The sequence below is a fragment of the Equus przewalskii genome, chromosome 9, assembly GCF_037783145.1.
Source record: "Equus przewalskii isolate Varuska chromosome 9, EquPr2, whole genome shotgun sequence".
In the NCBI taxonomy this organism is placed as follows: Eukaryota; Metazoa; Chordata; class Mammalia; order Perissodactyla; family Equidae; genus Equus; species Equus przewalskii.
Genome location: NC_091839.1, coordinates 18,181,315 through 18,205,670, shown reverse-complemented (window position 1 = coordinate 18,205,670; position 24,356 = coordinate 18,181,315). Strand labels below are relative to the sequence as shown.

Here is a 24,356-nt window from a genome sequence, read left to right as displayed (position 1 = left end):
GATGGTTGAGAATCTCGCCAATGGGGCCAGATCGAGCTGGGTGGACTTATCTCTCCATCACTATCTGTGTGGCCTAGGGCAAGTCATTTAACCTCTCTGAGCCTCAGTTTCTTCATCTATATAATAGTACTTTCTTCTTGGGATTGGTGTGAGGAATAAATGAGTTAACCTGTATAAAGTGTTTGCAACAATGCCTGGCATATAGTGAGCGCTCATAAAGTGTCAGCGGTTGTTACTGACCCACACGATTGACTTGACGTCCATTCCTCTGCCGAATGGCTGTGCCCACCCACTTGACCACCCTCTGTGCATGCAGTTGCTTTGTCCTTGGTGTTGTCCAGCTTTCTCATTTTCAGTCTGTCAGGCTGTTACCTCCTCTTTCCCTCAAGTCTTGTTTATTCCTCCTGGTGGATGATGGGGACTCCTAAACCCAGGCAGCCTGGCGGTGAGGACTCCAGAGCCAGGGCAGGGAGCAGGCAGGTGGCTGAAAAGGGAGGAAAAGAGAGAAATGGGGGTCGTGAGCCTTCATTCCCTAGAGGACAGGCCACTCTCCTCCCCTTGGGCCAGAGAAACCAACTTTGGTGCCAAACCTGAGTTCAGACTTTGAGCCCAGCCTCTTCCTAGTTGGGGACCTCAGACAAGTCCCTTCTCCTGTCTACCTAATAGTAGACTTTGATCCTACATATTTCCCCAAGAGAAACGAAAATGTATGTCTACACAAAGGCTTGTACACACATGCTGATAACAGCATTATTCATTATAGCGCCAAACTGGAAATAACCCAAATGCCCATCAAATGTGAATGGATAATGCCACGGCAGGGAACACCTGCACAGCGGAATACTACTCAGCAATGAAAAGGCAGCGAATGACTGATACATGCAAGAACATGGATGAATCTCAGAAACATGATGCTAAGTGAAAGAAGTCAAATACAAAAGACTAAACATGGAATGATTCTTTATGGAAAGTTCTAGAAAAGGCAAAGCTAAAGTGATAAAAAGAAGATCAGTGGTTGCCTAGGGCTGGGAGTTGGGAGATTACAACAGAGCACAGAAAAAACTCTTCTATATTTTGAGGGTGGTGTTGGTCACGCAACCATAAAATTGCCAGAAATCACATTGGAGACTTATGTGGGCGAGTCTTTTTTAAGAGCTTTATTGAGATGTAATTCACATACCATACATTGCACCCATTTAAAGTGTGCAATTCAGTGCTTTGAGTATATTTAGAGTTGTGCATCCAGCACCACAATCAATATTAGGTTTTTATCACCACAGAAAAGAAGCCCCATACCCATTAGCAGTCACTGCCCGTTTCCTCCCAAACCTCTCCCCCTAGGCAACCACTAATCTGCTTTCTTTCTCTATGGATTGGCCTATTCTGGACGTTCCATATAAATGGAGTTTCATGTGGTCCATTGTGTCTGGCTTCTCCCACTGAGCATAAAGTTTCCAAGGTCCACCCATGTTTGAACACACATCAATACTTCACTCTCTTTTATGGCTAAATAATATGCCATTGTGTGGGTAGACCACATTTGGTTTATCCTTTTATCACTTGATGGACATTTGGGTTGTTTCCCCTTTTTGGCTATTATGAATAATGCTGCTATAAAATGGGTGAGTATTACTGCATGTAAATTGCATTTCAATAAAGCTGGGAAATAAAGACCGGGTAGAACTACACTGTTTTGTTTGGAGACCCTTCCAGAGATGGTGAAAGGCTAAAGAAAGGTAGAAATATGCCAACAAAAGGAGACAACACCACCTTCAGTGGGGAGAGACGCTTTCTGGGTGTTTCTGGATCCTGACAGCATCCCAGGTGTGAGTCAAAGCTTAACTCGACAGTCTCGGGATGCTCAAACCCCGCACGTAAGAAAGGACTGGCCCTTGAATAATTCCTGGCACGTGACCTCTAAGCCCTTGACACATCCTGCCTGATTAAGAGGGTCTTGGTTTACCTGGGAGATACTCTGTGTTAACAATGTGGTTGATGGTGGGGCCTTGGGCCATAAGGTATCAGCTTGACCTCTGGAGGGGCTGAAGAATGAGCAGCTAAGGACTGTCATGTGGACATCCCTACATGACTGACCTCCAATAAAAACCCTGGATACCAAGGCTCATGCGAGCTTCTCCAGCTGGTGATACTTCAAGAGTGTTGTCAGACATCATTGCCGGGAGAATTAAGTGCTATTCATATGATTCCGCTGGGACAAGATGAGTAGAAGCTTCCTGCTGGTCTCTCCTAGACTCTACCCCATGCCCCTTTTGCTTTTGCTGATTTTAAACCGTATCTTTTCACTGTCATAAACCACAGCTGTGACTATCATGGCTTTGCTGAGTTCTGTAAGAATTCATTGAAACTTCCAGCAAATCTTTGAACCTGAGAGTTGTCTTGGGGGTCCCCTGACACACCAAGTCTTAACCTGGATGGCGGTTTCTGCCCTAACTATTCTTTAAACCGTATGCATTTTGTGACTGCTTCCTATGCATGATGTTAGAATTTAAAAAACTAACCCAGGACTTTATAACTAACTGAAGGTGAGAAAGAAAGGGGAAGGATTAAAAAGAAGTTTCTGGGTTGTGGTGACCCAGAAAACTTGCCATGGCTGCTAAGACAACACGCAGAAGAGAAATAGTTTCGGCGGAAGCAAAGGCAAGAAGTACTAAATTCACTTTGATCTACTGAGTTTGAGGAACAGGAGGGTAAACTCTCGCTTAGCAGACTGACGTCAAAGCTCAGGAGAAGTGATGAAAAGACTAGAAGAGATCTCACATCAAGAGAAATGCAGTTGAAACAAGGTGCCGTTTTTCTCCCAAGAAGTTGGAGAAAATTCAAATGGCTGGTAATCTCCCACATTTGCAAGACTGTGGGAGAATGGGCATTTACACAGGGTTGGACAGAATATAAATTTTTCCCAAGTCACACAGCAGGATGGATTTTTAAATGTATACTCCGTGACCCAGCAATTTCACTTCTAATAATATATCCTAAAAAATATATATATATTAGCATGCATGCATAAAGATTTCTCACGCTACAGCCAAAAGTGGTAAACGACAAGGACATTCTCCTCAGCATTATTTGTAGTAGCAAAAGCCAGCAAGCAACCTAAAAACCTTCAGCTGGAGTATAGATGTGTCATAGTTGATGACTACAATGGAATCTTTTGCAACTACCAAAGGAATCGGAAAGATGTTTACTACATAGCAGATTAAGAAAGAAAAGCAAGTTGCCAAAGTTTGTATGATTCCATTTTTGCCAAAAAGAAAAAAGCCAAACAGAACCAAAAAATGATATATAATCCTTTAACACTTATTAATTTAATTTTAAGTTTTAAATTTCTTTTTCTCCCCCTCCCCAAAGCCCCAGTATATAATTGTATGTTCTAGTTGTAAGCTCTTCTGGTTCTTCTATGTGGGACGCTGCCACAGCATGGCTACCAACAGATGAGTGGTGTGGTTCAGCATCTGGGAACTGAACCTGGGTCGCTGAAGTGGAGCACGCTGAACTTTAGCCACTAGGCCATCAAGGCTGGCCCTAAATTTCTTTTTATTTACTTTTTTTTTGTGAGGAAGATTGGCCCTGAGCTAACATCTGTTGCCAATCTTCCTCTTTTTACTTGAGGAAGATTGTCTCTGAGCTAACATCTGTGCCAATCTTCCTCTATTTTGCATGTGGGATGCTGCCACAGCGTGGCTTGATGAGCGGTGTGTAGGTCCGCGCCCAGGATCCAAACCTGTGAACCCCAGGCCGCCAAAGCGGAGTGCATGAACACAACCACTACACCACTGGGCTGGCCCCTAAATTTCTTTTTAAGAGCTTGCTTTTTTCTTTTTCTAGATGGCTCAACATTATTTGTTAAGAATCCATCTTTTCATCGCTAATTTGTAATGCCAGCCTCAACATGCATTAAATTCCCAAGTGGAATTCCAAGTGTCCATTTCTGACAGTTCCAGGCAGTTCCTTGAATCTATTTTCCATGCACTGGGATCACACTGTTTTATTTATTGAGCCTTAACATCTCTTTTAAACATCTGGTAGAGCCTGCCCTTCTCAGCACTCTCTACTTTTAGAATTTTTAAAGTTATTTCTCTTGTTTACCATTTTTTTCTTTTGGTTTCAAAATAAAAATGTGAGAGTCATCTGTATACAGTAAGTGAAACCATAAAATCACCCAGGGAGAACAATGAGCTATGGACAGAACCCTAGGGAACGCCAATACTTGGAAGGAACACCCCATGATCACAAACATCATTTAATTAAATGAAAATGAACAGACAGGGCAGCACCCACATTCTACTTAATCTCGGTTAACTGAAGAAACTCCACAAAACCACCAGAAATAACCCTCCACCCTCCCCACTTTCTTAGGTGCTCTGTTAGTTTCCTAGGACTGATGTAGCAAAAGTACCTCAAACTGGTTGGCTTAAAGCACAGATATTGATTGTCCCACAATCAATCAATTGTCCCATAATCCCGTTCTGGAGAGCAGGAGTCTGAGGTCAAGATGTCTGCAGGGTTGCCTCCTCCTAAGTCTGCGAGGGAGAATCTGTCCCGTGCATCTCTCCCAGCTTCTGGTGGTTTGCTGGCCATCACTGGCATTCCTTGGCTTGTAGATGCATCACTCTGATCTCTGCCTTCATCTTCACACAATGTGCTCCTTGAGTGTGTGTGTCTCTGTGCCCAAATTTCCTTTTTTTATAAGGACAAAGTCATATTGGATTAGGGTGTACCCTAATGACTGTATATTTTTTTTTCCTGAGGAAGATTTGCCCTGAGCTAACATCTGTGTCAATCTTCCTCTATTTGGGATGTGTGTTGCTGCCACAGCATGGCTGATGAGTGGTGTAGGTCTGTGCCCAGAATCCGAACTTGCGAACCCTGGGCTGCTGAAGCCAGTATGCCCCAGGGTCGGCCCCCTAATGACCGTATTTGAACTTGACTATATCTTAAAAGACCCTATTTCCAAATAAGGCCACATTCACAGGTACTGGGGGTTAGGACTACAACCTATCATTTTTAGGGGAACACAATCCAGTCCATAACAGGTACCACTCTAAGCGGATGAGCCAGAGTCAAATTCTACATGGAATATACTGTCCTCTCTTAGCTCAGGCCCCTGCTGGCTTACAGTATATAACAGCACGTGTCTAAGATGATGAATATCTGGAGCACATGGACCAGATTAACTTTATTTACTCTGTCTGCAATTGATTTAAAAAAGTCTGGAGAATGGGAATGGTATGGATGTCATAGAGGGGGCAAGGTTCAGAACAGAAGGTGGTTGAGACTGCCCAACCCCAAATACAATTCTATGCTAGCCTGTCCCTCAGGTGTCTTGTGAGCCGGCAGGAAAGAGCCGGGACTCAGCATGGGCTCGGTAGGAAGATGTGATGGATCACCCTCATTTTCCCGAGGTCAACTGATGTGAGAGAACAAACCCGCATTTCAGCAAAGCCTTTGGCTTAGCTTGGCTGAGGTCAGCTGGGAGCAACTCCCCTCCAGTTACCCGCTTCCCACAAGCCTTTTATAGATGGCTCCCTCAGTGCGTATGGGAGAGGGGAATCTGGGGGGCTTCTAGTGGAAGAGGAGGGTTCCAGGGTGGAGGTTCTGGTGGGAGAGGGGTTTTGAGTAGGGGGATGGATTTCTTGGGGGGGAGATCTCGTGGGAGAGGGGGTTCTAGTGGTGGTGGGGATTCTGTTGGGAGAAGGGATTCCAGTGGAAGGATTCTGGTGGGAGAGGAGGTTCTGGTGGTGGGGGTCCTGGTAGGAGAGGGAGTTTGAGTAGGGGGGGTTCTGATGAGGGATTTTGCTGGGGGGGGGGGGTTCTGTTGGTTTTGCAGAGTTACATCCGTTAACAGAACCTTGGTGCAATGCTGGTGGTGGTCACCCTGTCCATTAATCTGTCTCCCACTACAGTGATTCACATGCAACTCAACTGCTACTTCATCTCAGAGGCCATGCATGCAGGGTCGTGTCACTGAGTTTTTTCTTTAAAACATCTGCCCTTGCGCTGCCCAAGATGGCAGCCACTAGCCACATGGGTCTATTGAAATTTAAATTCAATTACACAAAATTTTAAAGTTCTGTTCCTCAGTCACTCTTGCCACATTTCACGTTCTCAGGAGCCATATCTGGCCCATGGCTGCCATTTTAGACAGTGCAGACATAGAACATTTCCACCATCACAGAAAGTTCTATGGATGGTGCTACCCTAGGCCCACATGAGGCCTAATTCCTGGCCTCCCACACTACAGCCCCAGAGGGATCTTTTACTTTCCTTTAAAAAATTGTGAAATAGAACATATTTAGAAAAAAATGATAAGATGCACATGCATATTTAACAAATAATTGTAAAGTGAACATCCACGGAAATGTAGCTCTTGATGTCCCTTGCATTTTTTCCCGGTCGCAACCCCTTCCCTCCTCCCGGATGTCACCAGTATCCTGACTTCTGTCCTATTTATGTCCTTGCCCTTCTTTGTTGCTTTACCGTCAACGTATGGACCCCTAAGCACTGTAGTGTAGGTTTCCTAGTTTGGAGCTTTATATGGATAGGATCACACAGTGTGTCCTTTTTTGGGTCTGGGGTGATGTGATATGACTTAGGTTTTAATAGGATCTTGGGCTGCTGTGAGGAAAACAGAGTTGGGAAGGAGTCCTCCACTCTGTCAGACCCAAACGTTTTTGTAAAGATATTTTTGAAATGCCAAGAGGTGTGCTGGTAAATGTTTAACAACAGGATCTCTAGGAGGAGGAGGAAGAAGAAGAAGAAGAAGAAGGAAGAGGAGGAGGAGGAGGAGGAGAAGGGGGGAGGAGGGGGAGGAGGGGAGGAGGTGGAGGTGGAGGAGGAGGAGGAGGAGGAAGTGGAGGAGGAGGAGAGGAGGAGAAGATGAAGAGCAAAAGGGAGAGGAAGAGGAGGAGGGGGAGGGGAGGAGTATGGCCTTGTAAGACTGCGACAGTAGAGGACGTAAATGTTACTAATGACCTGAGCCTTCCACAGAGCTCTGGGGTGAGAATAACACCCCACGTGATGCCAGGAGATGCAGTAGTGAGGAGACATTGCAGGACAAATACCTCTTATTCTAATATCCCACCAACACAGTCAGCTTCTAGAACCTAAAATGACCTGAGAAACCAAACCCTTCCCTAGGCTGTGGGTATAGAGGCTGAGCTGTAAAAAGAAGCACTGAGACTAGAGCCCACAGAGCAGTCAGGGGTATAGTGACCGAGGAGGAAGGACAATAAGCAACCTGAAAATAGACACATATTTTCATGTGCTCGTTGACATCCAACTATCATCAGCTGTGAAGCATCTGTTCATTTTTTTTGGCCCATGTTTTCTCGGTTATTTATTTATTAATTTAGAGGAACATTAGCCCTGAGCTAACATTCACCTCGCCTTGTAATGGGTCACGTGGGCATATGACACACATCCAGTCAATGAGATACGGAGGCCAGCGGCTGGAGGGCTTTAGAAGGTTTCCCTCACTCTTCCTAAAGGGACTGAAGATAAGAACAAACCTCTTTTTGCTGCCTCAAAAGGGTTGGCTGCATGTGACACCTGGGTATGTGGCAGCCCTCTTGGGCCCATGAGGTAGTCAGTCCAAGAGGAGATGATGGCAGTTCAACAAGATGGATGGAACTGGAGTCACTGATGACATTGTTGAGCTGCTGAATTAATTTCCCTGGAGTTGTGCCATCTCTGGTCTTGTGCAAGACACGTGAATATATTATTTAAACCAGTGAGTTGGGTCTTCAGTTACTTGCAGCCCAAAGCATTCTGATGCAACAGGGAAGGGTCCTGGTACATATAACCATGTGCTTCTCAGGCCTTGGAACTGATCTTGGGGGAGCCGGGAAAGGAGAAGGAGGCGCCAAAGATGGGCTAACATCAGTGCTTGAGTAGCGGTGACAGGTCTGCTGGGATCCCAATCCACTCGGGCAGGAAGGCTGCCTCTGGTTTAAAGACTTTGAGGAAGGGAGAGTCCGGGAGGGTGTAATTGGCCAGGTAGATGGTCTCTCCACCCGCCAGGTAGGCGGCCCAGATCCCGAAGGTCCCAATGGTCATGACGGTGTGGTTACACTGCGTGAGCAGCGCAAAGTCCTTGGCGGGCGAGCCCTCTTTGCCATCACCAGCAAACACCACATCGCCACGGGAGGCATCGATGTTTTCCCGACACCAGGCCATGCCGTTGCTGGTGACAACGAAGACGACAGAGCTGTAGCGAGCCCGGAACCAGTCCAGGGCCTTCTCCAGGTATCGCCGATCGGCCACCACACCCTTCCACACCTGTGGCATGACGTGCACATAGTCCCCCCGGCGCACGTGGACCCCCACAAAGGTGCTCGGCCGGCTGCCATTCACCTGCAGACCCCGCAGATATTTCTGGGCCTCCTCCCGCACGTGGTCGTGCAGCGTGAACTCCTGGAGGATCTCCTCACGGAGGTGGTGGTAGAAGGTCCAGGAGCAGGGGTAGCCAGTGAGGCGCACATAGTCCCCAGGAATGTGGCGGTACCGCTCCTCCATCCAGTCGTTCAGGTGGTAGTTCCGCCATGGGATCCTGCTGGCCGTGTCGCCATGCAGGACGGGGAGGGTGATCCTGAAGATGGGGGCCAGGGCGTCGTGCATCCGGGCCGGGATGTAGGCCGGCCGGCCGTTCATCTTGGCGAGCGCGTACAGGGTGGCATACTCACCCATCTGGTTCCCCAGGCGACCTATTGCATTGATCGTCCACATACCCCTTGGGATGGGTGGCTGGTTGGTGGTGGTTCTCTCCACGGTCTCCAGCGCTGGCCTCATCGCCGGCACCAACTCCCCTGTGCGTTGAATCTTTGCTAGCCGCTGCTGAATGTGAAATATGGTGGAAGCCACAAAGACGAAGAGGATGAAGTGGCCCATGGGGAAGAAGAAAGGCGCCTGAGTGCTGAGCATGGCTGTCAGGGGAGGGAGAGCAGGGGACGTTAGCTCCGGGGATGGAGGCCCTGCCGTGGCGCAGGAACGTGGCGGCGCAGTTGTGAGTACAGACCCCTGTGGGTGTGTGTGGGTGTGGGTTTACTTTGTGTGTGCTGTAAACGAATGTGAATACTCAGGTCCGTGTATGCAGGTATGTCTCTAGAGTGTGTGTCATGTGGGTTTGTTTACATTGGGTTCATAGGTGTGTGTTCACACATGTAGATATGTGTGCATTGTGTGTGTACACATGGCACGTGCTTTGTACGAGTATATATGGATATATATATAGTGTGTGTGTGCATATGAGTATCTATACATTGTGTACATATGTGGGTGTGAAACTGTGTGCATGTAAACGGACACATGCACACTGTAATGTACGAAGGTGTATTTATTGTGTACATATATGGGTGTGTACTATATATATATAGTGTGTAGGTATTTGTGAACACATGGCATGGCTGTATATATGAGTGTGCATACCTTATATGCACGTACATTGTATGTTTTAATGTGGGTGTTTATAGACTATGAGTGGACATATGTGGGTGTCTCTATATGGTGAGCACAAGTGTCTGAGCCTACTGAGGACCCAGTTTCTAGACACGTCCATCTTCGCATGCCCTGCCCATCTCTATCCCTTGGGAAGGGAAACTGCTCCGCCTATCAAGAACTCAGCCACTTGCCCTGCCTACCTCCTGGCCACAGACACCTGAACTTGAGATAGACACCTGAGTCCACGGTGGCTTCTCCATTGATTGGCTGTGGCCTCTGACAAGTGTACGCTGGCCCTACAAGATGAATTGGCCAATTCTCTCTCTTGAGTATTTTTACTAAAAGGCTCAGAAGGCAGCTGGCAGGTGAGGGGGGATTTTTTTCCTCCTGCTACCAACTGGGTGTCCAATAATTCAATTCCACTCAATTCTCACACGATCCACCTGGAGTTAGCATCCGATCCCACAAGTTAAAGAGTGTAATTCCACAAGACCGGCCCCCGCTTCAGACACCAATCATGAGTCCTGGGCCATTCACACTTCTGATGCACCAGCCACAAAGCAGGGGTTCTCGTGACCACCCCCCTCAGGTTGGACAGTTTGCTAGAATGGCTCACAGAACTCGGGAGGGCACCTTACTCACATTCACTGGCACATTATAAAGGACAGCAATAGCCAGAGGAAGAGGGACACAGGGCGAGGTCCAGGAGGGTCCAGAGCACAGCGGCTCCTGTCCCTGTGGAGTTGCGGTGGGCCAACCTCCTGGCTCGCGGATGTATTTGCCAACTCAGAGGCTGTCTGAACCCCGCTGTTCAGGGCTTTTGTGGCGGTTTCGTTCCCCAGGCATGACTGATTAAATCAGTGGCCATGGGTGACGGATTCACCCTCCAGTCTCTCCCCGCCCCAGAGGTTGGGGGTGGGGCTCGAAGTTCCACCCTTGTCATCCAAGCTCGGTCTTTCTGGTGACCAGCCCCCATTTTGAAGCTATCTAGAGGCCTGCTAAGAGTCACCTCGTCAGAACCAAAGACACTCTTATGACCGCGATCACTCAGGAAGGGCCAAAGATCTTAGGAGCTGTGTACCAGGAACTGGGGACAAAGATCAAATGGCGTTCTAGGAGACCACAGCAGGTGATGCTGAAAGAGAGAGCAGGGAGCGGAGCGGTGGGGCCATGTCAGAGGCAGGCTGAAGCAGAGCGACCAGCAGCCACGAGATACCTGCAGCGATGTGCAGAGAGCTCAAGAGAAGCTCAGTTACTGGCCAAGGAATCCCAGAAGACCCCTGTATATGTGAAGAAATATACAAGCTGTTCTTTTCAGCTCTGGCTACAACAGAAATTAGTTGCAGGAATGGGCTGGCTGCACAGGACAGACCTTGCGAGAACACGTGGGATTCACAGTGGTCTCACAGGAGGTATGGGGGCCAGTGACTCCCCATCCTGGGACGTGAAATCTGAACCAGTGGTTTGCAGCACGAAGCAGTTAATTCAGCTGTTGCCTGGGATCCTGTAGGACAAAGCAAATGCCCAAGAAGGATAAGACTTGGAAGATGTGTTTGGTGAGCACATGCCAAGCAGCCATAAGTAAAGGAAAGCAGGAAATGAATTGGTTGTGACTTTCCATTATGTGACTAGAAGCCAGTAAGGAAAAGCAGAACAATCATTACTTAGCATCACCACCATTAACACTTTATTATTGCTGAAGATTACACGCAAAAATGAGTGATGGTCTTTGTAATTTTTTTTTTCAAGAAGAAGATTAGCCCTGAGCTAACATTGGCTGCCAATCCTCCTCTTTTTGCTGAGGAAGACTGGCCCTGAGCTAACATCTGTGCCCATCTCCTCTACTTCATGTGTGGGACGCCACCACAGCATGGCTTGATGAGAGGTGTGTAGGTCTGAGCCCAGGATCTGAATTGGTGAACCCTGGGCTGCTGAAGCAGAGCATGCAAACTTAACCACTGCACCAGCAGGCCGGCCCCAGCCCATGTTTTCTAACAAAGTGTTTGTCTTTTTCTTATCGACTTATAGGCATTCTTTGTATGTTCTGCATGTGAGCCATGTGAAATGTAGATATTGCAAACATGAAAAATGTCTTTTGATGAATAAAAGTTCTTAATTATAATGAAGTCCAATATATCAATATTTTTATGGTTGCCACTTTTTGTGTGTGTCCTATTTAAGAAACCTTTGACTGAAATCTCACAAGGTTGTAATCTATCATAACATTAATAAAAAAAAAAAAAAAAAAAAAAGAAACCTTTGCCCACCTCAAGGTCATGAAGCTATTTTCCTGTGTTTTGTTCTAGAAGCTTTATGCTTTTAGCTTTCACATTTTGATCTGGGATCCATTTTGAATTAATGTCTGTGTATGGTGTGAGGTCGGGAGTCAAGGTTCACCTTTTCCATATGGACATAGAATGACTTTCAGCTAGGATATACAACTATGTGCTGGGGCTTTGGGGAGAAAAAAAAAAAGAGTAAGTTCAAGCTTTTGGTTGAAGTAAGTGGATAGTGCCATTTACTGAGACAGGGATGGGCGGGGGAAAGATTTAAGCGGTCAAAACCAACAGGAGATGCTGCCACAACCATCTTCAGAAACTACAACCAACCGTGACATTGTTTGAATTGAGAACCATGTAAAACGTGCCCCCAAGAGAAAACATAAAATGTACGTTAAAAAAAGAGAGAATACCAAATTAATAAACAAATTAAGGTAGGGTTTGTTATTATTATTATTTTAAACAGCAAAACCTGGTCAAACGACCACCACCCACTCAAGCTGTATAAAATACCGGAAATTTGAAAGGGGATTCCTTCAGTGGAGTTATTCAGGCAGAGACTCATTAGCCATAAGTACTACGGTACCCCATTCCGTGGGTACCAAGCCAAAAGAAAGAGGCCCCAAGAGAACCGCCCAGAGAGACTGTGGAGGCTGCAAGGAGACGTGAGGTAGTCATTAGGGCAGTGCACTAACGTCATGGGGCACGTGGACAGGTCACTCTTGCTTGCCCTCTTTGAAACTGGGTTTGATCGCATGACTTGCATCAGTCACTGAAACGTGACTGGCAAAAATTTTTTCCTATGTACTCATTTTTGGAGCATCTTTCCAATCCTTATATTCTTTTATTACCTTCTCTTGGAACCAATTCTCTTACAAATATGGCGGCCATGTTTGAAATGGGTGACCCCCTCCCCGCGGCCTTAGGTAACTGGCCCACGGTGGATGCTTGACTCAAACGTCCATCTGATTGAGTCAATCAGATTGTCTCTTTCAGGAAGGTGAAAGTGTGGCAGAGAGACGCTAGGAGTCCCTGTTGGGCCCTTGAAATGAGACGACTCTACTTCCATCATTACCGCTTCAGTCCACCATCATTGCTTAGTAGGGATATTCCAGAAGCCTTCTCACTGGTCTCTTTGCTTCCACCCTTGTCCCTACAGCCCTTTCTCCTCGTAGCAGCCAGATAGGTCCACACAGCAAATCAGATCATGTCATTCCCCTAATGAAAACCCTCTGATGGCTTCCCATTGGTCTCACAATAAAACCCAGAGTCCTTGTCATGGTCCACAAGACCTTTCATGGTCTGACCCTGCTAACCTCTCCACCCACATCTGTCTCCACGTGCTCCAGCCACCCTGGCCTCCGGCAGGACGGGCCACATAGAGGAGAAGGAGATGCTCCCACTGAGCTCCCCTCAAACGCAGCCGCATGAGAGACTCCAGCCAACACTGCATGGAGCAGAGTCCCACCCAGCTGACCCACAGAATCGTGGGAAATAATTAATTGCTGTTGTTTTAAGCCAGTACGTTTTGTTAACGCAGCCCTTGAGAGCAGGGACCCTGTCTGTTAGGTTCACCGCCACAAACATTTACTGAAAGAATGAATGGACTCTCCTCAAGTCCACAGAGCCACGCTGGTCTCTCAGTTCTCCACCACAATCATCCCAGGCCCTAGGAAGCCAGGGTTGCAGAGGTGGGGCCTTTGGGGTTAGATACACACCAGCCACTAGCCAATATGGCATTCTCATGAAAACTGGACGAAAGGTCTCCCCTCTGGATGGACTAACTGGAAAAGCGTGAGCCCTCTGGAAGGACACAGTTCCAGGGACACATGGCTTGGAGAGTAGACTGTGGGCTCTATTTAAGCCCCACTTGCCTCCTTGGCCTTTGTGTGGTGAACAACCTGTGCAACAATTCAGGGCTTCCCTGTTCTGCACTCTGCAGCTGTCCCTCCCTTCTTCCTGGGTGAGAACAGGCCAATTTTCTTTCTGCAAGCTGCCATGTGCTTCAGAGGAGGCTGATCAACTCCTCAGCTGCAGGGGGCAAAGATATATTGATCTGAGGCTAAGCCGATTCCAGGGTCTCATTCCTCTCGCCTTGTAATGGGTCACGTGGGCATATGACACACATCCAGTCAATGAGATACCGGGGGCCAGTGGCTGGAGGGCTTTAGAAGGTTTCCCTCACTCTTCCAAAAGGGACTGAAGATAAGAACGAACCTCTTTTTGCTGCCTCAAAAGGGTTGGCTGAATGTGACACCCAGGTATGTGGCAGCCCTCTTAGGCTCATGAGGTAGTCAGTCTAAGAGGGGATGATGGCACTTCAACAAAATGGATGGAGGGGGCTGGCCCTGTGGCCGAGTGGTTAGGTTCGCTGGCTCCCCTGCAGGTGGCCCAGTGTTTCGTTGGTTCGAATCCTGGGCGTGGACATGGCACTGCTCGTCAGGCCCTGCTGAGGTGGCGTCCCACATGCCACAGCTAGAAGGACCCACAACGAAGAATATACAACTATGTACTGGGGAGCTTTGAGGAGAAAAAGTGAAAAAAAATAAAATCTTTAAAAAACAAAATGGATGGAACTGGAGTCACTGATGACATTGTTGAGCTGCTGAATTAATTTCCCTGGAGTTGTGCCATCTCTGGTCTTGTGCAAGACACATGAATATATTATTTAAACCAGTGAGTTGGGTCTTCAGTTACTTGCAGCCCAAAGCATTCTGATGCAACAGGGAAGGGTCCTGGTACATATAACCATGTGCTCCTCAGGCCTTGGAACTGATCTTGGGGGAGCCGGGAAAGGAGAAGGAGGCGCCAAAGATGGGCTAACATCAGTGCTTGAGTAGCGGTGACAGGTCTGCTGGGATCCCAATCCACTCGGGCAGGAAGGCCGCCTCTGGTTTAAAGACTTTGAGGAAGGGAGAGTCCGGGAGGGTGTAATTGGCCAGGTAGATGGTCTCTCCACCCGCCAGGTAGGCGGCCCAGATCCCGAAGGTCCCAATGGTCATGACGGTGTGGTTACACTGCGTGAGCAGCGCAAAGTCCTTGGCGGGCGAGCCCTCTTTGCCATCACCAGCAAACACCACATCGCCACGGGAGGCATCGATGTTTTCCCGACACCAGGCCATGCCGTTGCTGGTGACGACGAAGACGACAGAGCTGTAGCGAGCCCGGAACCAGTCCAGGGCCTTCTCCAGGTATCGCCGATCGGCCACCACACCCTTCCACACCTGCGGCATGATGCGCACGTAGTCCCCCCGGCGAACGTGGACCCCCACGAAGGTGCTCGGCCGGCTGCCATTCACCTGCAGACCCCGCAGATATTTCTGGGCCTCCTCCCGCACGTGGTCGTGCAGCGTGAACTCCTGGAGGATCTCCTCGTGGAGGTGGTGGTAGACGGTCCAGGAGCAGGGGGTGCCGATGAAGCGCACGTAGTCCCCGGGAATGTGGCGGTACCGCTCCTCCATCCAGTCGTTCAGGTGGTAGTTCCGCCATGGGATCCTGCTGGCCGTGTCGCCATGCAGGACGGGGAGGGTGATCCTGAAGATGGGGGCCAGGGCGTCGTGCATCCGGGCCGGGATGTAGGCCGGCCGGCCGTTCATCTTGGCGAGCGCGTACAGGGTGGCATACTCACCCATCTGGTTCCCCAAGCGGCCTACTGCATTGATCGTCCACATACCCCTTGGGACTGGTGGCTGGTTCGTGGTGGTTCTCTCCATCGTCTCCAGCGCTGGCCTCATCGCCGGCACCAACTCCCCTGTGCGTTGAATCTTTGCTAGCCGCTGCTGAATGTGAAATATGGTGGAAGCCACGAAGACGAAGAGGATGAAGTGGCCCATGGGGAAGAAGAAAGGCGCCTGAGTGCTGAGCATGGCTGTCAGGGGAGGGAGAGCAGGGGACGTTAGCTCCGGGGATGGAGGCCCTGCCGTGGCGCAGGAACGTGGTGGTGCAGTTGTGAGTACAGACCCGTGTGGGTGTGTGTGGGTGTGGGTTTACTTTGTGTGTGCTGTAAACGAATGTGAATATTCAGGTTCGTGTATGCAGGTATGTCTCTAGAGTGTGTGTCATGTGGGTGTGTTTACATTGGGTTCATAGGTGTGTGTTCACACATGTAGATATGTGTGCATTGTGTGTGTACACATGGCACGTGCTTTGTACGAGTATATATGGATATATATATAGTGTGTGTGCATATGAGTATCTATACATTGTGTACATATGTGGGTGTGAAACTGTGCATGTAAACGGACATGTGCACACTGTAATGTATGAAGGTGTATTTATTGTGTACACATATGGGTGTGTACTATATACATATAGTGTGTAGGTATTTGTGAACACATGGCATACATGTATGAGTGTGAGTATATATGAATGTGCATACCTTTTTTTTTTCCCCTTTCTCCCCAAAGCACCCTGGTACATAGTTGTATATTCTTCGTTGTGGGTCCTTCTAGTTGTGGCATGTGGGACGCTGCCTCAGCGTGGTTTTGATGAGCAGTGCCATGTCCACGCCCAGGAATCGAACCAACGAAACACTGTAGCGGAGCTTGCGAACTTAACCACTCGGCCACGGGGCCAGCCCCTGAGCGTACATACCTTATACGCACATACATTGTATGTTTTAATGTGGGTGTTTATAGACTATGAGTGGACATATGTGGGTGTCTCTATATGGTGAGCACAAGTGTATGAGCCTACTGAGGACCCAGTTTCTAGACACGTCCGTCTTCGCATGCCCTGCCCATCTCTATCCCTTGGGAAGGGAAACTGCCCCGCCCATCAAGAACTCAGCCACTTGCCCTGCCTACCTCCTGGCCACAGACACCTGAACTTGAGATAGACACCTGAGTCCACGGTGGCTTCTCCATTGATTGGCTGTGGCCTCTGACAAGTGTACGCTGGCCCTACAAGATGAATTGGCCAATTCTCTCTCTTGAGTATTTTTACTAAAAGGCTCAGAAGGCAGCTGGCAGGTGAGGGGGGATTTTTTTCCTCCTGCTACCAACTGGGTGTCCAATAATTCAATTCCACTCAATTCTCACACGATCCACCTGGAGTTAGCATCCGATCCCACAAGTTAAAGAGTGCAATTCCACAAGACTGGCCCCCGCTTCAGACACCAATCATGAGTCCTGGGCCATTCACACTTCTGATGCACCAGCCACAAAGCAGGGGTTCTCGTGACCGCCCCCCTCAGGTTGGACAGTTTGCTAGAATGGCTCACAGAACTCGGGAGGGCACCTTACTCACATTCATTGGCACATTATAAAGGACAGCAATAGCCAGAGGAAGAGGGACACAGGGCGAGGTCCAGGAGGGTCCAGAGCACAGCGGCTCCTGTCCCTGTGGAGTTGCGGTGGGCCAACCTCCTGGCTCGCGGATGTATTTGCCAACTCAGAGGCTGTCTGAACCCCGTTGTTCAGGGCTTTTGTGGCGGTTTCGTTCCCCAGGCATGACTGATTAAATCAGTGGCCATGGGCAACGGATTCACCCTCCAGGCTCTCCCCGCCCCAGAGGTTGGGGGTGGGGCTCGAAGTTCCAACCTTGTCATCCAAGCTCGGTCTTTCTGGTGACCAGCCCCCATTTTGAAGCTATCTAGAGGCCTGCTAAGAGTCACCTCGTCAGAACCAAAGACACTCTTATGACCGCGATCACTCAGGAAGGGCCAAAGATCTTAGGAGCTGTGTACCAGGAACTGGGGACAAAGATCAAATAGCGTTCTAGGAGACCACAGCAGGTGATGCTGAAAGAGAGAGCAGGGAGCGGAGCGGTGGGGCCATGTCAGAGGCAGGCTGAAGCAGAGCGACCAGCAGCCACGAGATACCTGCAGCGATGTGCAGAGAGCTCAAGAGAAGCTCAGTTACTGGCCAAGGAATCCCAGAAGACCCCTGTATATGTGAAGAAATATACAAGCTGTTCTTTTCAGCTCTGGCTACAACAGAAATTAGTTGCAGGAATGGGTTGGTTGCACAGGACAGACAGTAAGGAAAAGCAGAACAATCATTACTTAGCATCACCACCACTAACACTTTATCATTGCTGAGATACATCCCAAAATGAGTGATGGGCTTTGTTATTCTTCCTTTTTTTTTTTTTTTTTTTTGAGGAAGATTAGCCCTGAGCTTACATCTGCTGCCAATCCTCCTCTTTTTGCTGGGGAAGACTGGCCCTGAGCTAACATCCATGCCCATCTTCCTCTGCTTTATATGGGGGACGTCTACCACAGCATGGCTTGCCAAGCGGTGCCATGTCCACACCCGGAATCAGAACCGGCGAACCTCGGGCCGCCAAAGCAGAGCGTGTGCACTTAACCGCTGCACCACCAGGCCAGCCCCGGGCTTTGTCATTCTACTGTCTAGGCGGGACGAACACCTGGACTGCGTTGCCACCATCAAAGGCTGGGTTTGACCACTGATCGATAAGACCGGACTCTGAGCACCAGACAGGGGAGTAGCTGGGCGGAGTCAAAAGAACGAAAGCCTTCTGACCTCTCAGCTCTTTCAAAGACTTCTCACTTCCTTCCCTGCAGATACGAGGCTCCCGCCCAGCCTTTAAAACTCTTCCTCACGAACAGGCTTTCCGGCAGCCTATCCTGGAGGCTCTGCACCAAGGGAGATCAGAGAGGAAAGGTTTCCAGGTGATTTGGTGTGGGGTTTACATGGCGGCTCGAAGGACTGAACCAAGTGGCCTTTTAGAAGAGAACATCGGGGCTAGCTCCAGCAGGGTGTGACCTGCTTGAACCAGGAAGCTGACAGAAGCTAAGCAGGTGCGGTCTATTACAGATAATCATGAATAACCCAAGTTGGCACAGGACCTAATGTAGCAACGTCCCTGCTTCTGGTTCATAAGTCACCGAAACCTTCAGAGCCCAGTAAGACTGCGTGCGAGTTACCTTTCCGGAAGAAAATCAGGCTTGTCAACTAGATGCCTGGATTTGAATGGGACCAACTCAGCTGGGGGTCTGGGCCTCACCTGGGTCCTCTGCAGGTGTTGAGCCCAAGCAGAAATGGACTCCTGGGTGGCACAACTTCCTGTTCCACTCGAACAGAAGGAGCTGGGGGCTGGGTTGGCTCAGCAGATGCTTAGGAGATTCTCTGTCTTACGGTCCACAAGATCCAGATAAGGCCCCCTCCTCATTGCCAGTGAGAAGAAGGTCTCCATTCCCTAAGCCCTGTGTGGAATGCCCTTCACATGGTGACTCTGACAGGACACAGCACTGTGGTTAAGTGCATGCGGTCTGGCTGCTGGTGCGGCCATGCTAAGCCATCCCTAACTGAACCGAGAAATCCACAAGCAGGGTGAATTCAGCCCTGAGAGTAAAAAGTGAGTGAGATCACACTAAAGGAGGGAGAGAAAGAAAGTACCACTGGGTCCCCGGTGGCCTCCTGGCTCCTGTTCTCTCAAGGCCGCACTGCACTTTCATTCCCGTCCAGATCCTCACAGGATTCCTCAAGACCACTTGACTCTGGAGAGACAGGAAGTCTCTGGGGATTGGGAGGCAGGAGGAAGCTGGGGAAAGTGGGGGGGAGCACCAACGTAGGAGGACGGAGAGCTCCGGAGTGTTTCTTGAATTCTTTCTCCAACTAGATTGTGGGCACTTGAAGGGCAAGGAGTAAACTTGGCTCCTCTTTCTGGCTCTGAATTTGCCAAGCACAGGACATGGGGCAGGGGAGGGGGGCTGTGCCAATGGAAATGTTTGTGGGAAGACAGAACGATGGAGGAAAGGAAGGGAGAGAGTAGGGTATGGAAGGGAGGGAGGGAGGGAGAGACGGAAAAAGAGACCAAGAAGAGGGAAGAGAGGGAAATAGAGAGACAGAAATGGAGAAAAAGACAGGGAGAGAGACAGCCCTGATGCCTAGTGGCTAAAGTTCAGTACTCTCGCTGCTTCGGCAGCCCGGGTCTGTTTCCCAGTCTTGGAACCACAGTACCCATCTGTCAGTAGCCATGCTGTGGCAGTGGCTCACATAGAAGAAGTGGAAGGACTTACAGCTAGGATATACAACCATCACTGGGAGGAAAAAAAAAAGGAGGAAGATTGGCAATAGATGTTAGCTCAGGGCCAATCTTTCCCTGCAGGAAAAAAAAAAAAAGAAAGAAAGAAAAGAAAACCTAAAGAAAGTTGAAGGAGCCGTAATAATATCAGGAGGAAAAAAACAACAAACACAGGCGCAGAACCAGAGAAAGAGAGCAGGAAGAGAGACAGACAGACCAAGAGAGACTGAGATGGACCGAGAAAGATGAAGACAGGGAGAAAAACACAGGAATAGAATGAGAAGAGGAGAGACAGACAGAGGGAGGGAGAGAGAAGAAGGCAGGCAAGAGAGATGTGTCTCCACGGGGTCCCATCGGTAGCTCCTGCTCTGTCCCCATTCTCTCCACGTCAGTCCCCATCAGGACCCTGGGTCTCCGTCTCTTGATGACACACACAGCTCCATGAAGGATGGGACAGTGTCTGTCGTGTTCCCTGTGTATCCCCCAGAGCCCTCGGAAACCGCTCGGCGCACAGTAGGTGCCCAGGAAACAGAGGCAGAAGGAATGGGGTCTCCACCTCTCTGGTCCCCTCTGGCTCCATCTGTTTTTTGCTCCCTCTCTCATTCAGTCTCCACCAACCTCTCCCTCCCTCGAATCTCTCATTTCCTCACGTCCCTGTCTTCTGGTTTGGTTTTTTTGGTCTTCATTTCCCAGTATCTCGTAGGTAAAAAGATGCATATTGGAAGATCTGACTTTTGCAATCAAACCTCTTAATCACTGGGCTGGCAGGAGGGGGAGGGGGCCCTGAATGTCGCTTTGACATTTGTTTACAGAAGACAGAAAGACAATAGGGCTAGTTTTGTTTGGGTCAAAAGAAACACAGAATGTTCTAGAACAATCTCTCGGCCTCCTTGGCTGTTCCCTCCCTCCTGACCCAGGAAGGGGGATGGGTCCCTGCTGAGGAGTCTAGCTAGCATGGCAAGCGCCTCCAGACCTGGCGCCCTGGCCTTGACGGGGTTGCAGGGAGAGGAGGAAGAGGTGGCGACAACCTCACGGGGCCAAACCCAGAGTCTGGGAGCGGAGCCTCCACTGAGGTTTTGCTCTTATCAGCTGTGTGACCTTGACCGAGGGCCTTGACCTCTCAGTGTCGTCATCCGAAACATTGGGAGGATAAGTAAGAGCGCCTCTCTCCAGGCCTGTGTGAGGACATGGGTAACCTGCGGTGATGGGGGCTGGCCCGGTGGCGCAGCAGTTAGGTGCACACTTTCCGCTTCGGTGGCCCGGGGTTCGCCGGTTTGGATCCAGGGTGCAGGCATGGCACTGCTTGGCTCGCCATGCTGTGGTAGGCGTCCCACATATAAAGTAGAGGAAGATGGGCATGAATGTTAGCTCAGGGGCAGTCTTCCTCAGTGAAAAGAGGAGGATTGGCAGCAGATGTTAGCCCAGGGCTAATCTTCCTCAAAAAAAAAAAAAAAGATCTACATATGATGAAACCATAAAAAAAATTAAAAAACAAAAACCTGCGGTGAATGCTGACAACAGTCTGGACCTGTTACTGGAGCAGGGTTAATACCCCAGGCGCACGCTGATCCCAGGCTCAGCCAAGGGTCCCTGTCAGTCTTCGTCTGGCCAGGGCTGGGGTGGCAGCTGGGATGGGAGGAGACTCAGCTAGCAGCTCGCTTGACATCTGCGGGGAAAGCTTGGGGAGTATCCACGGCTGGAGTCTGAGGTGGTGCCACTTCTGGTAAATGGGAGGAGCCTGCCTTTCCTGGGGTCCCCTGAGGTCAGGGAGTCAATCTCCTTATCTGCCCTCAGTCTCTACAGCTGCGCCAGGCACTTCAGGCCAGCCATGGAGGGAGTGGAAAGAGGGGGGGTCATAGTCCCCTGGGGGTGGTCCCTTGGGGGAATCACAGTAGGACGCAGGACAGAAAGGAGCCCCAACTTTGAAGGAGGAATCCAGCCTCCAGGCCCCTCAGAAAAGTGGAGCCACCAATATCTGCCGATAATTTCTTTTTAATTCTCTCCGTCTCTTCCACGTCTCTCTATCCCAGACCTGGCGTCATCCTCTGCCTTCTAGAGCCCCGTGTGTCCCCACACCCAGAGCTGAGCCTGCCCGTCAGCTCACAGCCCTCCCAGGGCTGCCCACCCCCCAGGCTTGGTCACCAGCCTATTCCGTGCAGTAACCCCCATCTTCCCCTTCCCCAGGTCCAGTCCAGTCACACCCTGGGATTTGCAAGTCCTGTTCCCTGTTCTCCGAAAGCCTCTCCCTCCCCTTCTCGGCTCCTCCCCACATAAGCTCAGGTCACCCAGTTCATCACCACCCCAGCTCCCTCCTGGCCTCCCAAAGTCGCACTATAATCACCACGCTGGGGAAAGAGTTTAAGACAAAAATGTGGGGCCACCAGTTTGAAGTCCCTGACTTGATTCTGGGCCTAGAGTGGAAGGGGTGACTCAGGACGGGATTAGGGAGCAAGGGACCAAGACGCCTCCCGGGGTGGGGGACCCCTGGGTCCTGTGGGTGGGTCCTGCCCTCCATCCCGGAGGTCAGAGGTCAGGGAGCTGCCTACAAGATGGGAACAGGAACTCTCGTTCCTACTGGCGCCGCCCTGGCCTTTCCAGAGGCACATTCACTCTCAGGTCGGTCAGGAAACGGGTGACAGGAGGGAGGGAGGGAGCTGGTGGCCTCAGGTCGGGGAGGGGAGCGTGGTGGTGACAGAGGGGGTGGGGGCTCAAGGAACAGATCTTCGAGGAAGGAAGGTGATGGGGGCTGAGGAGGGCAGCTGGCTTGAGGAGTGATGGGCAAGCCAGATGCCTGGTGTGCTGGGGGCAGAGGACATGGGTGTCTGGGGCTGTGAGGGATGGACCCTCTGCTTCCAGAGGTCCCGAGGTGGGTGCATCCCAGAGGGGACCAGAGACCCAGGAGTAGACGGCTGAGGCTCCACTCCCCGATTCCCCGGGAACAAGGCTGTGCCCAGCTCTCTGCCCTGGGTGTGTGTGTGTGTGCACACGCACGCGAGCACGCTGCAGGGTGCAGGGAGAGCCCCCTCGCCATCTCTCACCTGCTACCTGGTTCTGGCTGTAGGAACCGGGGAGTGCGCGACAAGGTGGCTCTGCAAGCAGCTCTCTGCGGCTTGACTCTTCACTCAGAAATCTCCTGAAACTTCCGGCACCCGGCACACCCCGCCCAGGATCTCCCTGGCCTCCCAGAGTCAGTGAGAGGTGGGGTGGCTGGGCTGCTGGAGCCACCTGAGCCTGAAGCTCCTCCTCCCTCCCCACATGCCTGCTGGACACAGGCAGGGAAGGCAGCCTGGAGGAGGCGGGCAGAGAACAGCTGGGCCAGGCTGTTCCTGACTCTGAGGGTCCTACATTTATTTATTTATTTTGGCAAATGACTCTTAGCACTTACCTGGCTTACCAACCTCCTTCCATCTTCACCATTCTGTGAGGTGGACACTCTTAGTGGCCCTATGGTACAGAAGGGGAAACCAAGGCACAGAGAGGTGAAGTAACTTGCCTGAGGCCACACAGGAAGAAAGTCATAGAAGCTGGAATTTGAAACCAGGCAGGCTGGAATCTTGGAAAATACCTGGCAAATAGCAACTCTTTTGTTTCCCTTACTTCAAAAAAGATTGTCTTAGAAAATTACTATTTTGCATCCCCTCATGGGACATCATAGGTCCAGGAAATGCTTGTCTATGGCTGCCGAAATCAGGTGCAAGACTGATGAGAAATTTTACTGGGCAGGGATGAGGCGGCACCGCCAGAGCCCCCAACAATCCTAATGGAGAAAGAGGGACAAGGGCCCTTCTCTGGGCCCCCGAGTGAGGTGACAGCAAATTCGTGGCGCCATCTACAAACCTTACCCCGCCCACACACAAAATAAGAACCTGAATCGGATCAAGACTCTCACCGTGATCACCACTTTGCAGAAAACAGGTGGATAAAGTTGCCTGTGAATTGACACCATGAGGACACAATCAGCCAAGTCCAGAATGTGGGACAGTCTAGAGGACAAATGACCCGATTTCCCCAATGACTCAATGACATGGAAAAAAGAAGCAAGGGGTGGGGCTGGCCCGCTGGCACAGTGGTTAAGTTTGAGCGCTCTGCTTCAGCAGCCTGGGGTTCGTGGGTTTGGATCCCAGGGGCGGACCTAGCACTGCTCATCAAGCCATGCTGTGGCAGCATCCCACATACAAAATAGAGGAAGATGGGCACAGGTGTTAGCTCAGGGCCAGTCTTCCTCACCAAAGGAAAAAAAAAAAAAAGCAGACAGGGAGACTTAAAATACATGCAAACAGATTCTGGGCTCAGAAACATAGAAACACATTTTCCACTTATATGAATGTCTGGTAGGATGTTCGAAAGACATGAGGATGTGGGACAATTGTTTGTTACATAACCCTTAGCGGCTGTGGCCCTCAGTCACTAAATGCTGTGCTAGTGTCATAACCATTGTGACAACTCAAAATGCCCTCACACATTCCCAAAATGTCCCCCGGGGATGGCACTCCTGAAGGGAGGACTGCCTCCTTAACTCTTCTGCTCGCCTGTTCCAGGACCAGGGCAATGCTGGTCAACCCTAAAAGCCAGCTCTCTGGAGAAAAGAACCCTGGTGGGCGGCATCTGCCAATTTCCACGGTGTAAATATTT

The 24,356-nt window shown here is 50.1% G+C and overlaps 3 protein-coding genes across 4 annotated transcripts in view; all 3 read right to left on the bottom strand.

Moving 5' to 3' along the window:
- LOC103544534 (galactoside 2-alpha-L-fucosyltransferase SEC1-like) overlaps positions 1-24,356 on the bottom strand; it is a 57,901-nt gene that overhangs the window by 10,766 nt on the left and 22,779 nt on the right. The window contains exons 1-2 of one of the 2 annotated variants that reach the window (XR_011522358.1): positions 21,224-22,756; positions 373-484 (exon numbers count right to left, since the gene is read on the bottom strand). The gene's annotated coding sequence lies outside the window, so the exon portion shown is untranslated. The other variant, XM_070558144.1, reaches the window with a different exon arrangement.
- On the bottom strand, positions 4,242-22,850 carry LOC103553326 (fucosyltransferase 2 (H blood group)). Its single transcript, XM_070558148.1, has 2 exons — positions 22,763-22,850; positions 4,242-8,942 (listed from the first exon to the last, which is right to left on the bottom strand). Exon 2 carries the CDS (start codon positions 8,938-8,940, stop codon positions 7,900-7,902), a length of 1,041 nt encoding a protein of 346 aa, XP_070414249.1. The 5' UTR covers positions 8,941-8,942; positions 22,763-22,850; the 3' UTR covers positions 4,242-7,899.
- Positions 12,171-22,895, bottom strand: LOC139073531 (galactoside alpha-(1,2)-fucosyltransferase 2-like). The gene is made up of 2 exons (XM_070558147.1): positions 22,763-22,895; positions 12,171-15,603 (listed from the first exon to the last, which is right to left on the bottom strand). Exon 2 carries the CDS (start codon positions 15,599-15,601, stop codon positions 14,561-14,563), a length of 1,041 nt encoding a protein of 346 aa, XP_070414248.1. The 5' UTR covers positions 15,602-15,603; positions 22,763-22,895; the 3' UTR covers positions 12,171-14,560.

Excerpts from the sequence above, each read along its gene's own strand:
- LOC103553326 (XM_070558148.1), bottom strand. The coding sequence starts at position 8,940 with ATGCTCAGCACTCAGGCGCCTTTCTTCTTCCCCATGGGCCACTTCATC.
- LOC139073531 (XM_070558147.1), bottom strand. The coding sequence starts at position 15,601 with ATGCTCAGCACTCAGGCGCCTTTCTTCTTCCCCATGGGCCACTTCATC.